At 41.8% G+C, this 14,958-nt stretch overlaps 1 protein-coding gene across 1 annotated transcript in view; it reads right to left on the reverse strand.

Moving 5' to 3' along the window:
- Nucleotides 1-14,958, reverse strand: part of MOV10 (Mov10 RNA helicase) — a 360,143-nt gene that overhangs the window by 102,341 nt on the left and 242,844 nt on the right. Inside the window, exons 12-14 of the mRNA XM_086923342.1 lie at nt 13,836-13,939; nt 11,867-11,964; nt 11,285-11,404 (exon numbers count right to left, since the gene is read on the reverse strand). Coding sequence (XP_086779468.1) covers nt 11,285-11,404; nt 11,867-11,964; nt 13,836-13,939 — 322 coding nt within the window. The remainder of the gene's footprint in view (nt 1-11,284; nt 11,405-11,866; nt 11,965-13,835; nt 13,940-14,958) is intronic.

Raw genomic sequence — 14,958 nt, forward strand, 5'->3', positions numbered from 1 at the left:
TTCAAGTAAGTTAGTGTCGCTGGTGGGAACGAATGAGATGCCTTTTTGGAGGATCCTTGTTTCATGATCAGTGAGGTGGACATTCGAGATATTAATTACTAGCGATGCTTCCTGGTTTTCTTGTTGGGCTTCAGGGGTTGTTGGGTGTCTGCGTTGTTTTTTGCCGGCCCTTTTGCCCCGTCTGGGTCTGCGGTTTTGTCTGAGCCTTCCTCTAAAAAAGACTCGGCGGTAGTCAAATCAATGTTTTGTGTTAGAGGTGTTTCACTGGATGGAGGAGTAGATGTTGATGCTCCTGTGGAGGTTCTTTTCGGTGGACGGTTGGTGCTATCACTCCCTGAGGATGAGGTGTCTGTGTTGGGGTTGAAGGGTTTGTTCCTACGACGTTGGGCGTAGACATCCGCCCATGTATACACCTCTCCTAGTTTGTAATCCAAGGTGTCCCGACGAAATTTGCGTATCTTACGTTCATTTATTTCTTTTGTGTGCTTGTCCAGTTGTACATTGATTTCTTCGAGTGTAGCGGTCAATTCTTCAGGGAGGGGTGCTTAGTTCCTTTAGCTCACTTTCAATGGTAGTGATTTCAGCTAACTTTTTCAAATATCAACGCTGTGCGCCGTGCCTAATTACCTCAGTCTATTTTCACCCCTACTGTTCTCGGGGTGGGCAGCACGCACTTTCTCAACATGCAGTACGAAGAAATTTCCAAATCGCCGGAAGCCCGAGCTGAAACCCTAGCTTTTGACACTGATGCAACAGAGAGAATATACGCCCTTATCAACGAAGACCTAACCCAGACTGCAACCAGCAGAACAAAGGAACAATGCATCAAGCAACTTTTATACCTATCAAGACGCCGCATTAACCAAAAATTACATGCCAACACCTTGATAAAGTACCACAAGGTACTCCGCATTCCCCGTGGCCTACGGATTGCCCTGAAACCGTCCCTTTGTAAGAACTCCAAAACATTCATTGAGAGATGGAATGCCATCCTCAACAAGTGTAGTCTGGACCTAATCTTATTAATTGTGGAGGAACTGTCTGGTATCCTAACTGAACTCACCCATGAAATCACTACCATTGAAAGTGAGCTAAAGGAACTAAGCACCCCTGAAGAATTGACCGCTACACTCGAAGAAATCAATGTACAACTGGACAAGCACACAAAAGAAATAAATGAACGTAAGATACGCAAATTTCGTCTGGACACCTTGGATTACAAACTAGGAGAGGTGTATACATGGGCGGATGTCTACGCCCAACGTCGTAGGAACAAACCCTTCAACCCCAACACAGACACCTCATCCTCAGGGAGTGATAGCACCAACCGTCCACCAAAAAGAACCTCCACAGGAGCATCAACATCTACTCCTCCATCCAGTGAAACACCTCTAACACAAAACATTGATTTGACTACCGCCGAGTCTTTTTTAGAGGAAGGCCCAGACAAAACCGCAGACCCAGACGGGGCAAAAGGGCCGGCAAAAAACAACGCAGACACCCAACAACCCCTGAAGCCCAACAAGAAAACCAGGAAGCATCGCTAGTAATTAATATCTCGAATGTCCACCTCACTGATCATGAAACAAGGATCCTCCAAAAAGGCATGTCATTCGTTCCCACCAGCGACACTAACTTACTTGAACTAGACGTGAGTACGTTCAAACTCACAAGGAAACTAAGACTTAAACACTTCTTTGAGAATATCCTAGATCCTCCCATTGATCCAAAACCTGACCAACTTATGGGCTTACGGCCTTCTAGCACTTTTGTACCACCTGTCAGCCACAAAAGCATCGACACCTTCGAGACCCTTGTGAAACAGGACATCTCCAAAATCACTTTCCGCAAAAAGACTCGTAAGAACATTACCAACAAAGACATGGATACCCTAAAAAACATTGCACGGAATCCTTCCATCAAATGCTTGAAAGCAGATAAAGGAGGCGCCCTTGTCATCCTCAATACGGAACTGTACAACCAGAGAACAATAGAACAAGTCACGGATTCTAATGTTTACTTACCGCTAGATGGTAATCCCACCAATGAGTACAAAACGGAACTACTGACCATTGTTGACAAAGCCACAACAGATGGAGTCATTGACGACAGAACAAAGAGATACCTGATCACAGAACATCCTCGAAGTCCATCTATTACTATGCTGCCCAAAATTCATAAAAACCTGATGGATCCCCCGTTTTGCCCAATCGTCTCGACCAGAGGCTCAATCCATGAACCTACTGGCAAATTCATAGATCGTTACCTGCAACCAATGGTTATAAGCCTACCCAGCTACATTAAAGATACCACACAGTTGTTGAACAAACTATCTACTGTACAATTCCTTGAAAACGAGAAACTAATTCTATGTACAGCCGATGTGAGAAGCTTATATACCTCCATCCCCCATGAAGGGGGGGATCAACGCGGTGGAACAGGCCTTACTTTCATCTGAAATCAGCGATTCTTTGAAACCATTCATTCTTGAACTGATGATATACACTTTATATCACAGTTATTTCAAACATGAGGAAACCTGGTACCTACAAATGTCCGGAATGGCTATGGGCAATTGAGCGGCTCCCACCTACGCTAATCTATACATGGGCAATTTCGAACTTAACCATATTTACAAGAACAAAACCTGGATGGACAATCTCAAACTTTATGTACGTTATATTGACGACCTGTTCTTCATCTGGAAGGACTCTCAAGAGAGCTTAGAACTTGCCCTAACGGACCTTAACACCAAAGACGATCGAATAGATTTCACCTGGAATATCAACCATCAGGAGATGGCTTTTTTGGACGTCCTCATTAAAATTACTCCTCAAGGAATACAGACAGACCTTTTCCGAAAGACTACTGACCGCAACAACGCTCTACTTTTTAGTACCTTTCACCAAAACTCCTTAAAAAGACACTTGCCTTACAGCCAGATGTTGAGAGTAACCCGCATTGTCTCTGATCCAGACACCAGGACAAACCAAATTTCATCCATGGCATCTAGATTTCGTAGCAGAGGTTACCCAGAGACAATCCTTAAGGAGGCTATTGATCGAACTTCCGCAACCCCTCGGACAGAAGCTCTACGGAGTAAGCCCAAAACTGACAATCAGAGAATGGTACTTGTCTCTAGGTACTCCACCTCAAGCAACAACTACAAAAGGATAATACTGAAACATTGGCGCATCCTTTCTTCCGAACCAGATTTCGGGGACCTCTTCAAGGATCCCCCAATCTTTGCCTACACCAGACCCATGAACTTCAAATAAATTCTATCCAAGAACTCAACTGAACGTACCTCAGCTAATCACACTGGCACACGGCTGTGCCACCATTGCAGTAATTGCAATAATGTAATTAAAGGAAACTCTGTCAGTCACCCCATGAGAGGATTTAACATCAAACTCAATGTGGACGCCACATGCGACTCTGCCAATTTGATCTACCTCCTGAAGTGCCCATGCGGTAAAACCTACGTGGGCAAAACGAGCAGGAAAATCAAGACGAGGTTGAACGAACACAAGTCTAACAAAGACTAAAAACACTAAATCCAATATTGCCATCCACTTCAATGAGGCCAACCACAACGTGGCCCAACTTAAATACATGGTTCTGGAGATTGTTCCTAAAGTCGAAGGAAGAGACAACAATAAGACTCTTCTGCAAAGAGAAACAGCATGGATGTATAGGTTACAATCACAGAAACCTTTTGGTCTTAACGACCGGACTGAATTAAGCTGTTATTTATAATGCCGACAGTGGGCATTCCATGATGCATAATAACTCTGTTTTGCTGTTTGTACCCAATTGTTGTTCTTTCACTTCACTTCTATTCTATGGTTTACCCCGGCTATCCACGTTTCACTCCCCCTTTCAAGATGGCCACACCATTTCCATCTTCCTTCCCAGTCCCTCCTCCACTTCCATTACCCACCCTCCACCAAAACTCCGCATTCACTACGTGGAGTTTCACAACACAGGAACCTGATTCTCACATCTACGCCTAACCGCCAGACCCAGTAAGTCTCTCACTAATCTCTCCGCTTTAATAACACTCATTTCTCCTTCCGTTCTTTAAGTTTGCGGTCCTTTTTCTTCTAGGACCGCTGTGATCTCTCAAACCGTTTACGTAAGCCTTGCATGTTTTTTCGAGCCGTTGGCTTTACCGTTAGATACTTCCCCTTAAAACTCTTTTCACATCTTTTCACCCCCTAGGCACATTACCTCCGCATTTACCTATCACCTTGAACCACTCTTTTCACCGACCCCCGTCCAACCGCCCTTTAGGTTTCCCATCCCCACTAATCACACTCCTTTCCAATCTGTTCACCTTGGTGAGACCTTACTATTTCACATTTCTTCTACTCCTCTAATAGGGTGCATGAGGTTGACTCACGGAGACACATATGTAACCCTCACAATTATTTTGTGGCATTTATCTGCAAATCGCGAGTATTGATTTGGATTTTTGTATACTCTTTGTTGCAGTGCTCCTTGAAAAAGGACACCCTGTCCGAAATGCATTGGAGCTACTTTCAGTTTCTGACGGTGATAAAATTGATTGTCTGTCAACTCATATGAAGGAAATATGAAACATATCAATGGAAAACTTTAATTAAATTTCGAAAACTTTAATCATTGGAACTTTATTTGAACTTCTTTTGGAATTCACTGTGTTGTCTCGCAACACACAGTACCACATAAGTGTGCCCATCACAGGGATGCGCCTACGTCCCAGTAGCGCACTCAACCCCTCAATCCTTTAGGACGCACCAGCGAACAGTTACGTCACCTGTAGGAGCACCTTAAATTGATTACTCTATCCACTCTTTCAGCTATCTTTTTCAAATACCAACGCTGTGCGCCGTGCCTAATTACCTCAGAGTCCATGTTAATTCATCTTGTAGCACAGATGTAAGGTTCTATTTGAGTCAAACACTTAGTAGCACATAATAATTAAACATTTATTTATGATTACATACATATATACATATACATATACACACATATACATATACATATATATACATATACATACATATACATATACATATACATATACATATATATACATACATACATACATATATATATTTTTTTTATCCGGCCCGGGTGGTGGCGAGACTTGTGAGCCAATGGCGAGCATTAGTGGTTGGGCAACCTGAGATATCTGGTAACACATTCACTGATATGAATGGGGGTGCACATGAATCTAGATGTTCTAATGCAAAACAAGACTACCATCCAGTAGATGAATAATTGAAAGGATCTATCAGAATAATAATCCCACACAATGTGGCTGGAGACCATTTGTAATCCCCTGCACCCACAAAGACTGGACTTCATGAATTAATTCAAACAAAAACCCAACTTCAAGCAAAAGGTTCAAGAAGACACAACCTCAGAAAATGTTTAATACCCACAAAGTTCTCAAAACAGAATTCTTAAAGCACCACTGCCTTGTCAATTCAAGATCAGAGGCCACTACATGGAGATGATCAAGACAAACCTCCAGTACAACCTTTCTCATAATGGTCTACCTTTTTCCAATTCTGGTTCCTATATGCAGACATCAATATAATCGCATAATTCACAAGCAAATATCCCACTTAAGAGAGGGCACACTTTTCTAAAGGCTTTCAAGAAATACCTACTCTAAATATTTCAGTTTTCAGAAATTTCCTGAAATGCAACTTACTGTGTTCATAGTCAACAAATTATAATGGAGGCCTTTTCATCAATCACATCCTTTAACTTGCAAGGACTTGCCTCAGTGTTCCTTCTTAGTACAAGTTCAATGAATGATCAGAAAAGGAGACGCAAAGTGAAGGTTCCTAGTAGGTAAGCAAATAGACGTCACATAGCGATGTATGAAACAAAAGAATATAGATAAGCCCTCCTTTTCACTGCGTTGAACCATAAAAGCGTAAAAGGCTCGGCTGAGCGCCAGTGATTGAACAGGGTCCTAATCCCTAGCTCGCGGCATGTGTTAGTCATCCTCACAAGACTGACGCTTCACCACAGCTCATTAAAATGTGGTTTTATCCCTACTCATGTCAATGCTTGAAGGGTAAGTGAAAATTTGTACAAGTACATTTTGTGCTTCATAGTTTCAACACAGTTAACAGGAAGCATCACCAAGTTTCTTTTGTTTCATGCTGCACTTACTGGTCTCACCACCCTCAAGTGAGTATTACTTTTTTTCACCTCCACATAGGAGGTCACACTTTTACACCAAAATTGGTGAGTTTCACTTTCATGCCCCTTTCATAATTGCTCTGAGCAACTAGATTATTTGCAATCCCATTAAATACATGTATTGTTTTTAACCACAGATCAGATTTTGTTTAGTATTGGAATTCAAATCCACGCCTCTGTACCATCTGACAGCAGGTAATATACTTGAGCTACATCTAGTTCTTTCTCAATTATCCAGGGTTGATTTTAGCGGGATCCTATTCCTTCTCCCGCTAGGTGACCCTGTTATCTATACATCCTAATGAGAGCGCCACAATACATACGAGTTCAAACTGCAGTCGACAACCTAACACACATGTAATTGGGCTTAAAGTGCTCTCATTGCATTGTAATTGTGTGCACTAAGAAAACACATTTGGAAAGCTTCTCTCGCTTTTAATTATACAGATGTGTCTGCTTCTAGGTTTTTAACTATGGAACACAGCACACATCTGTTTTGTTTACTGTTTGTACAGTTCATTTTGTGTGCATTTCATGCCTGTAGTAACTACTGATTAAATTCACTTAAAAAGGTCTAGCGTGCATGAACGTAATTTTTTACAACAAATGTATGTAGGATTATTTTCCTCCTGCAAAGTAAAAGTCAATTGTAAGTGAATTCCAAGTGAACCACTGTATAATATAGACATTACATTCCGAGGTTCCTACTAGTGTAAAACCTGTTTTGTTCATTTATAAAACATGTTAAACGGTAAACATGATCCTTGAAGCACACTTTAAAACAGGGTGTGCTGATGATTGACAGACCCGGATACTAGTATTCCGACTGCAGATAAGAAGCAACTGTATCGTTGAGACAGCGGGTCTGGTTACATATGCCCATGGTTCCAGCCTTTCTAGTAGAATATTGTGGTTGATTTTGCCTTAAGCCATGGATACGTCAAGGACTACTAAGGATGTCCTTCTCCTCGTCCATAGATATGACGAGTGTCCCCCACTCATGTTGTCAAACAATAAATCATTCCTGAGTGAGGTGAGGACAGATTGTAAAAGTGGAGGGGAGGTTAAGAAGATGGAGAGAATAAACTGAAGCATTGGAGATGGTCGCTTGGAGATTTTCACTTCAAAGAAATTGAGGAGGTATTTTGTGTTGGGTCACGAAAGGGCAGCTTTTTAGCCCCTCTGATTTAGAAAACTTATGAGAGAGAATGAATATTTCATATGTTTGATTTGGTGGTCTATGTAACAGTTAAATATACAAAGCTTAGTTCAAACTATTGATGGCTTTGAGGTGTTCTGTTCTATGCATCTTGTTTCACTTTTGTCTGTTGTGGCCTAAGCAAGGTCTCGTGGGAACATTTTGTTCATAGCTATGCTACCAGCCTTAAGGTTTCTGATATTGGCTGTGGCTAAAATCTCAAGGGCAGAAGGTATGCTTTGATGCATACCTGCAAGGGTGCAGGGTCTGTGGAGTGTGGAAGGAGACTTTTGATTGTTTTATTTGTTAACTCAAAGTCCTCTTTGCTTAGGTTTAAGTTCCTGGAAGGATTTGGTGTTATTGGTAATCGTTTTGTAAATTAATTGGGTCACAATCATAGAGTCAAAGAAGTAGGCTGAGCTAATTCCCAGATGTGTAACCTGGCTCAATGTTTTATGTTTATAAGAGAGTAAGGAGTCAAGCATGTGGTTGACCACATTGGGCCCACTCCCTTCCTGACAGTCCATGATGAGTCTGTAACAGGGGTGAGACAAATCCTAGGTTGCTTATGTTCCGGTTCAGGGAGGTTCGGGCTTGGCAGTTCAGGCTGGACAGCTCCCATTAAGCAGGGTGAAGACTGACTTGCATTTAGCTGGGTCCAAACTAAGGTGACATGGTGTATAAATGATAGGTTGAAATGTGCCACACGTAATTACCCATGGCTGAGATTAATTCAAGTATTCAATCCATTACTTTTTGTATAATGGAATCAAATGAAGTGCAGGGTTTCGAGTATGGCCTTTCAAACCAATGATTACAGTCTCCAGTGATTGGTACTTTGCTAGTTTTAGAATCTAAGTGAAGTGTAGAATATGAGTGAAGTGTCAGGTCAAGGAATTCCTCTCAACATTTCTACTTGTGTTCAGGGTATGTCATATGACAGCTAAAATTAGAAGTGCTGTGGGTGATGGAGCAGCTGGTTGCTATGCACTCGAATGAGGGGTATGTTATGTTGGATATATCCATGCATCTAAAGAGAGGTGCCTGCTAAACCAAATGCCTCCCCTGCTTTCCTTTCCAATTCTCAAGCCTGTGAGATAAGGTTTGAGAGAGAGGCTACAACTGCCCAACCCCCAACTTTTATCAATCAGTAAGGCTGCTTAAATTATAGCTGGATTCAGGAATTAGGGTATTCAAGTCTTGTGTGCTTCAGGGCAGACTTGGCATTAATAAGGCCGAGTTTCACATCAGTTATAAGGGTTTAAAGGAAGAGGTTGAAGGAGATGGACATGAATTAACCTATGGTGGTTAAGGGAAATAGGTCAATATACATTGTTCAGGAGGAGGCTAACGAAAGTGGTGAGGTGCACTATGGTTTGGAGTAAGTAGGATTTGGAGTTTCATGGATATGCTGCTTTAACTGTGAGATTCTCAGAGATCTCTTTGAAAGCCTGAAGTTTTATGTGTTATCCCGAATCATGATAATATCCATACTTTAAACATTGGTGGTTTGTTACGTCTTGGCTCAGTGGACAGCACAACACAGAGTTTGTGTCTCACTTAGAGTTGAGAGTGCTTTGAATTTAGACTGGATTACAACTTGCTAAGAAAAAGGTTAGTCTTTTTTATTTATTTAAGAGTTTTATACAGCGGGAAACTGCCCAAAAGGTTTTAGAGCGCTTTACATGAGCACCAGTTACGTTACAGCTGGACACATTCCATTCATTTCTGGTAGGCACAAATAGATTAAGTGATTTGCCCAGAATCACAGGATGTTGAGTGTCCCTGCAGAGACTCACAGACTCGAACCTGGTTCTCCAGCTTTAATGTCGTCCCCGCTAGCCGTTAAGCCACATCCTCGCCCCTGACTTGGAGATAGTGTAGCCTTCTGCTATAATAGTTTCAGAGACTATTCTTACGGCTATTTTCCCCTCAGCCGCATCAGAAAAGAGGGTCAACATAGGTGAAATTTCTGGTATATCTCTGGTGATCACCAGGCACTGGCCTCCACTTTTGGGTGCCCACACTTGCTCTTGAAAAGGAATTAAAAGTTGTCTGCTGATGGTTGTACCCCCAAAATGCTGACCTACGTGCTGAGCTCCCTGTCCAGAGTGGCCAGCATAAGACCACACCAATATTCTGACCAATGTATGGTTGTATTGCTTCTGCACAGAGTTCACCATCACATGTCAATGCCCTAGTAATCTCTTTAGAGTCACCAATGCATACTTCAGGGTGAAATCATTAAATATATCCCAGCACCACTTGCCCTACACCAGTTCTGTACAGCCAGTGAGCAAATTGCCTGCTTTGCTCACCTTGTGGATTCATTCATGCCAAAAAGGTGAGCGTTACTGACAGAATGAGTCATCAGTGAGTATAACATATTTTATATTTTGCTGCTGATTGTTCACATTTGTAATTTCCAAAGTTTCCTGAACCTAATGAAGCATTGAGCATATAAAGCTAAAATCATTCCAAAAATCAAACTATCGCTGGTTGATGTTTTTAAGTTTGTTGGACGACTGCTGCAAGTACCCTTGTATTCACAGTACCAAAATCCTATAGATGTTTTTCATGCATGCCAATACCTAGCTTCTCTTATAAATTACACCTTCAATCCATCTGGTCCAGTTCTGCTCTCATGGAGTCTGGTATGTTACTATTCATGACTAATCATTAGCATCTTTTGTATGATACTGAGCACTGGGTTAACACTGCACAGTTATTTGGGAGAAACGCATGTGTGATGCATGCTGTTGCAGTGTTTTTCCACCAATTCATAAAGACGTACCTTTAGCATTATCTCCTTTCCATTTAGAAATCATTAGGAGTCTATAGGCTATTCCTGCGCAATGCAGTCCTGAAGATGGTCTCGTTGACTTAATGCTCCAGAGACCAAACCATAGATTGTGGTTCCATCTTCTAGCCCAAAATTTTCAAATAAGAAAAATATAACCCACAACTCGAATGTTATATTCCTGATAAGAGTTTATGAAAGGCTGTCACCAGATTCATGTATATATCATTTATCTGTACACAATGAATGTATGCTTTTTGCTAGTTTAAGTACCTCATGTCAAATGATTTGACTCCACCATAAAGCACATATAATACATGTCTATATTTTTGCGTGTCCTCTTTGTTGTGTGTTTTTTTGACAAATTCCACTACTGACATAAGCTATTGATTCATTCATATATTGATTCCATAGGTCTTTTTGTACAGACAAAAATAATGTAGTTATAAATTATTTTCTACTATGTTAGTAAATGAGGCCCTTGTTATCCATTTGCTTCAGTATGCAGAAAGAATCTGGGCAGCCTTACAGGTGTCTCTGGGGTAGTCCAGACAATGGAGGCAGATTGATGGTGAACATCGGGTGACCCCCAGGTAGTTTGGTTTGAGATAAAACACATTAGCATTCACCCCTTGACCAGGTGCTTTAAATATTAATGCATGCGACTTATTTCACGGTCTATTTTCCTAGCAACATTTGAAACTCAACTTTGTGACTATGATTTTAGGTCACTAAATGAGCTTTACTTAATCTGTCATGGAGCCAAACCGAGTGCCACCAAGATGCCAAACGACCTCGGAACAATGTCAGTGGCCTAAGCAAGGGTGTTAGCAATTTTAAATGCACTCATTTTGTGATTATTCTTTCACTATGTCAACACTATCTCACTACTCAATAGTCTGCCCATCTCAGCTACAGCAACCCAGGATTAAAGAGACAATTTTAAGTCTACACTTTATTAAGCTGCATTTGAATAGGCCTTTCATCTTCAAGTTTTATCAAATTCGAATAGCCAAAAGTGTACAGTTCAAAGGTTTCTTGTAAACCCAAATTTATAGGTCAAGCACCTTTGGACTCACCCAAACCATGTTTGATGGCGACAGGTGACCTCAAGATTGGTCCGAGCTGCTTCGGGTCACCTGCTAGAACTAGCTGTCCTCCTTCTTTGTTGGTCAGGGGATCCATTGCATCCATTATTCCTATGGAAAAATGAAACTGTTAAACTGCAGATTTCTGCTGACGGCTTCTCTTGGATCTTTATCAATACTGAGAAGCACTATCAATGATTTATAAAGTCTTGAAGTGCTTCATGAGATGCTGCAAAAAGTTACGGCATTGACAAAGAAATCACCTGTTAAAAAGGTCCTCAAAGGGGTGAACCTCTTCAAACAGAATATTGTTTTAGGTTCACGCAGTAGATCAGACCCTCTCAAAGTTTGACCTCCCAGAAGGTGTATTCAGGGATTGAGCAGAATAAAATATTCATTCTAATGAACAGTACTTTCTGCTCCTTCATCGCAATGGTGCTCTAAGACCTCTGGCTCCCATAATTGCATCAAAATGAGAGGAAACTTCACAATTGAAAATGCTAGGAGTTAAAGATGTAGAAATGTAAAGATATCAACAGCACAACTATTGTTTTCAAAGCATAATGCCCATACCTGCTATTGCAATAACACATTCAGGCTCCACGGCATGCCCGGATTCGTCAATGAATACATGGGAAAAGTGACCATGAGGGAAGTTTGCAGAAACAAGTCTAAAGTGAAAATAGAGTCAAAGTAAGACAATTATTAACATAGCTGTATCTACTCATATCTCTGAACTAAAGACCTATGGCAGAAATGCAGAACATGAAGGAAAATATAAATTCTGGCATATGCAGTCACAGTAAGGTGTAAAATGCTCACTAAAGAATAAAGGATTTTCTTAAGATTCTCTCCCCCGTCTTACATTCATTCAAACATACTAAAAAAAACAACATCTGTTTAGGTCAAAGAATCTTGGTCAAAGCTTGCAAATCTGGAAATAATCCTAAAGGACATGCTACCTCAGAAGGCTGCCAAGCCCAACCATCTTTTGTTTCTTTCTGCCACATGTATCCTGAGAACTGAAATCTAAAACAGCATCTAGCTAAACTACCTTAAATGCTTGCATTCCCAGGCAGTTCCATTGCTAGGGATACAGAGATTGGTTTAATTGTTTCAGTTTTTCTTGAAAATTCAGATGGAAATCGAGTAAATGATTTAATTTTCAGGGGCACAACCCTCTTCTCCCCTGTGGATTAGGCCCTTAAATTAATATTCTCCTTTCATTCTTGTCTGTTACCTTTTTTATTATTCTCAGCCTCTCGCTGCCCAACACCCCAAAGTATGCTAAACTTTGCCCAACCAATTCCTCTTTTCCATTTTAAGCAGACCCTTTCCTGATGCTACACTTTTCCCTAAAACCACGCTTTTTTTTTACTTCTCTGCAACATATTCTGTTTGCTTCCTTCATTAATTTTGCTTTTCCTATTTAATTACCCAAAATATTGTAGGCAGAGGTAATTAAATTGAGTAAGTCACGTTAACGTCCCAGACACAGTATCCAGACTTCATTTTCAATGCACCCTTCATTCCTCCTCTGCAACAAATGCAGTGAAGCTACTCCCTTCAGGAAATCGTCCTATATGTAAAGGGAAGTTACCATACTAGATTCAAAAAGCAGGTTTGGCTTTTTCATGACGTACATTTCTATCAAATTTGTCCTGTGGCCTTAATGCAATGCCTAAGACTTCCAAACCCACCAGACCAAGTCACAAGGATCCTTCACTTGGCAATGCGGAATAGGAGCTTGTTTATAAACCTTGAGAAGATCAAAGCACGGAAACCTAAAGCTTTGCATTCCTGTTCCTAAATTTTGGCTGTGAAGAACCATTACTGACGCACATTTCTTAGCCAGTCTCAGTAATACATGGACACCATCAATCAGTGGTTAAAAAGATTTCTTAGGATCCAAATAAAAGCTTTTTTCAAGATTTCTTATGTTTCATGCAGTAGTCCATGTTTAGCCCAGAAACAGTTTTTGCTTTAATTATTTATTTTGCTACGGTCTTGCTTGGCTTCAATATTGTGGACTTAGCTTCTCACCCTTAAAGAGGTCGTTGATTGCAAGCCACTGCCATCAGACAATAATATCAAAGTGGTATCACAGAGAACGAGATCACGTAACCATGCTACGTGCTCCAAAGCTCTTCAGAAGTGGGCAGCCAGGCAGGAACGGAAGAGGTGGGGGTTTAAATGTCTGTTCCACCTGGCTAATGCTTGCGGTGGGTGGGGGGTGGGGGGGGGGGGGGGGGGATATCAGGGGTAGGACCGATTTCTAGAACTGCACCACCGTGTTTTAGGACTACATGATTTTTTGCTGGCATTGGTTGAACACAGGTAATTTGTTAATGTGTAAAATGTTAAAGTTTCTAAAAAAAAACATACTACGTGCTCAGCTTATCCTACTAGGACTGCCACTTAACTTCTGTCTGCGAAATGCAGTTTGCACAGGCCTTCAAAACTGCATCAGAATACATGAGTGACAACGTATACAGCCACCACAATAAACCAAAGACAAACATTGCGGAGTGTACACCCTTACCTTCCAGCTGTCACCAGGGTTGTAATAATAACCCTGTAGGTCTCCAGCTTCTCCTTCCCAGGGTACACATGGCACTGCTTATTTTCGTCCCAATTGCAGCATGGCTAGATTCAATTGAAAAATAAATGACCACTCAAGTTCAATTCAAAATTGTTACATCTTGAACAGGATTAATATACTTCCAAGTGAGTGGAGCAAACTTCCAAGGCAAAAGCTTAATTTCAGTTTGTTCAGAAATAAAAATGTGTAGTTCTTCAAAGTGGTAGCTCTACCTAAGGCAGGGGTTTTTCTTCCTTTGAAAGAAAACGCAAGTCCCCCTTTTTTACAAACTTACATCCTCCTTGATCAGCCTGACTCCTTGTGAAGCGGTCGCTCCAGCCTGCCTCCCGACCTCTTAGCGCTGTAGTGTTATCGTAGCGCTGCTTCTCCCCACTGCCATACTTTTAATTGATTCTGCACCCGGTCTCCGGCGTAGCGCTCCGCATTGCTTTCATTGTTTAGAATATTTTAATTTGCCTGTGTGCATAGCGCTCTGCATTGCTTTCATTGTTTATAATATTTTAATTTGCCTGTGTGCATAGCGCTGCTTCTTCCCACTGCCATACTTATTAATTGATCTCTGGTCTCTGGCGTAGCTCTCCGCATTGCTTTCATTGTGCATAATAATTAAATGTGCCTGTGTGCGTAGCGCTGCTTCTCCCCCACTGCCATAACTTTAATTTAATTGATTTGGAACCCGGTCTGTGGCATAGTGCTCCGCATTGCTTTGCTTAGTGATTTCATTTATATTGTGCCTGTGTGCTCCACCGCTAGATCGCATTACTCGCATTGGCCCCTAAGCACAATTGCTGCCTGATTGATTGCGCCCATAGCGTCCTGTTATCCTTGTTGTTGCTTCCACCATTTTGTTGTGCTTGCAGCCCGTCCCTCCCCCTACGCTCCCGCCTCCCAGCTCCCCCTCCCACGCTCCGCCCCCTCCACTTCTCCACTTATGACAGATGCATCAACGCGCAACGTCCACGCGCAGCGGTCGCGCCCCATGCGCCTGGACCGCGCCCAGCGCCTATCCGCCTGGACCGCGCCCAGCGCCTATCCCCCTGGTCCCCGCCATTCCCAACCCACT

This window comes from Lissotriton vulgaris, chromosome 5 (assembly GCF_964263255.1).
Source record: "Lissotriton vulgaris chromosome 5, aLisVul1.2, whole genome shotgun sequence".
NCBI lineage: Eukaryota > Metazoa > Chordata > Amphibia > Caudata > Salamandridae > Lissotriton > Lissotriton vulgaris.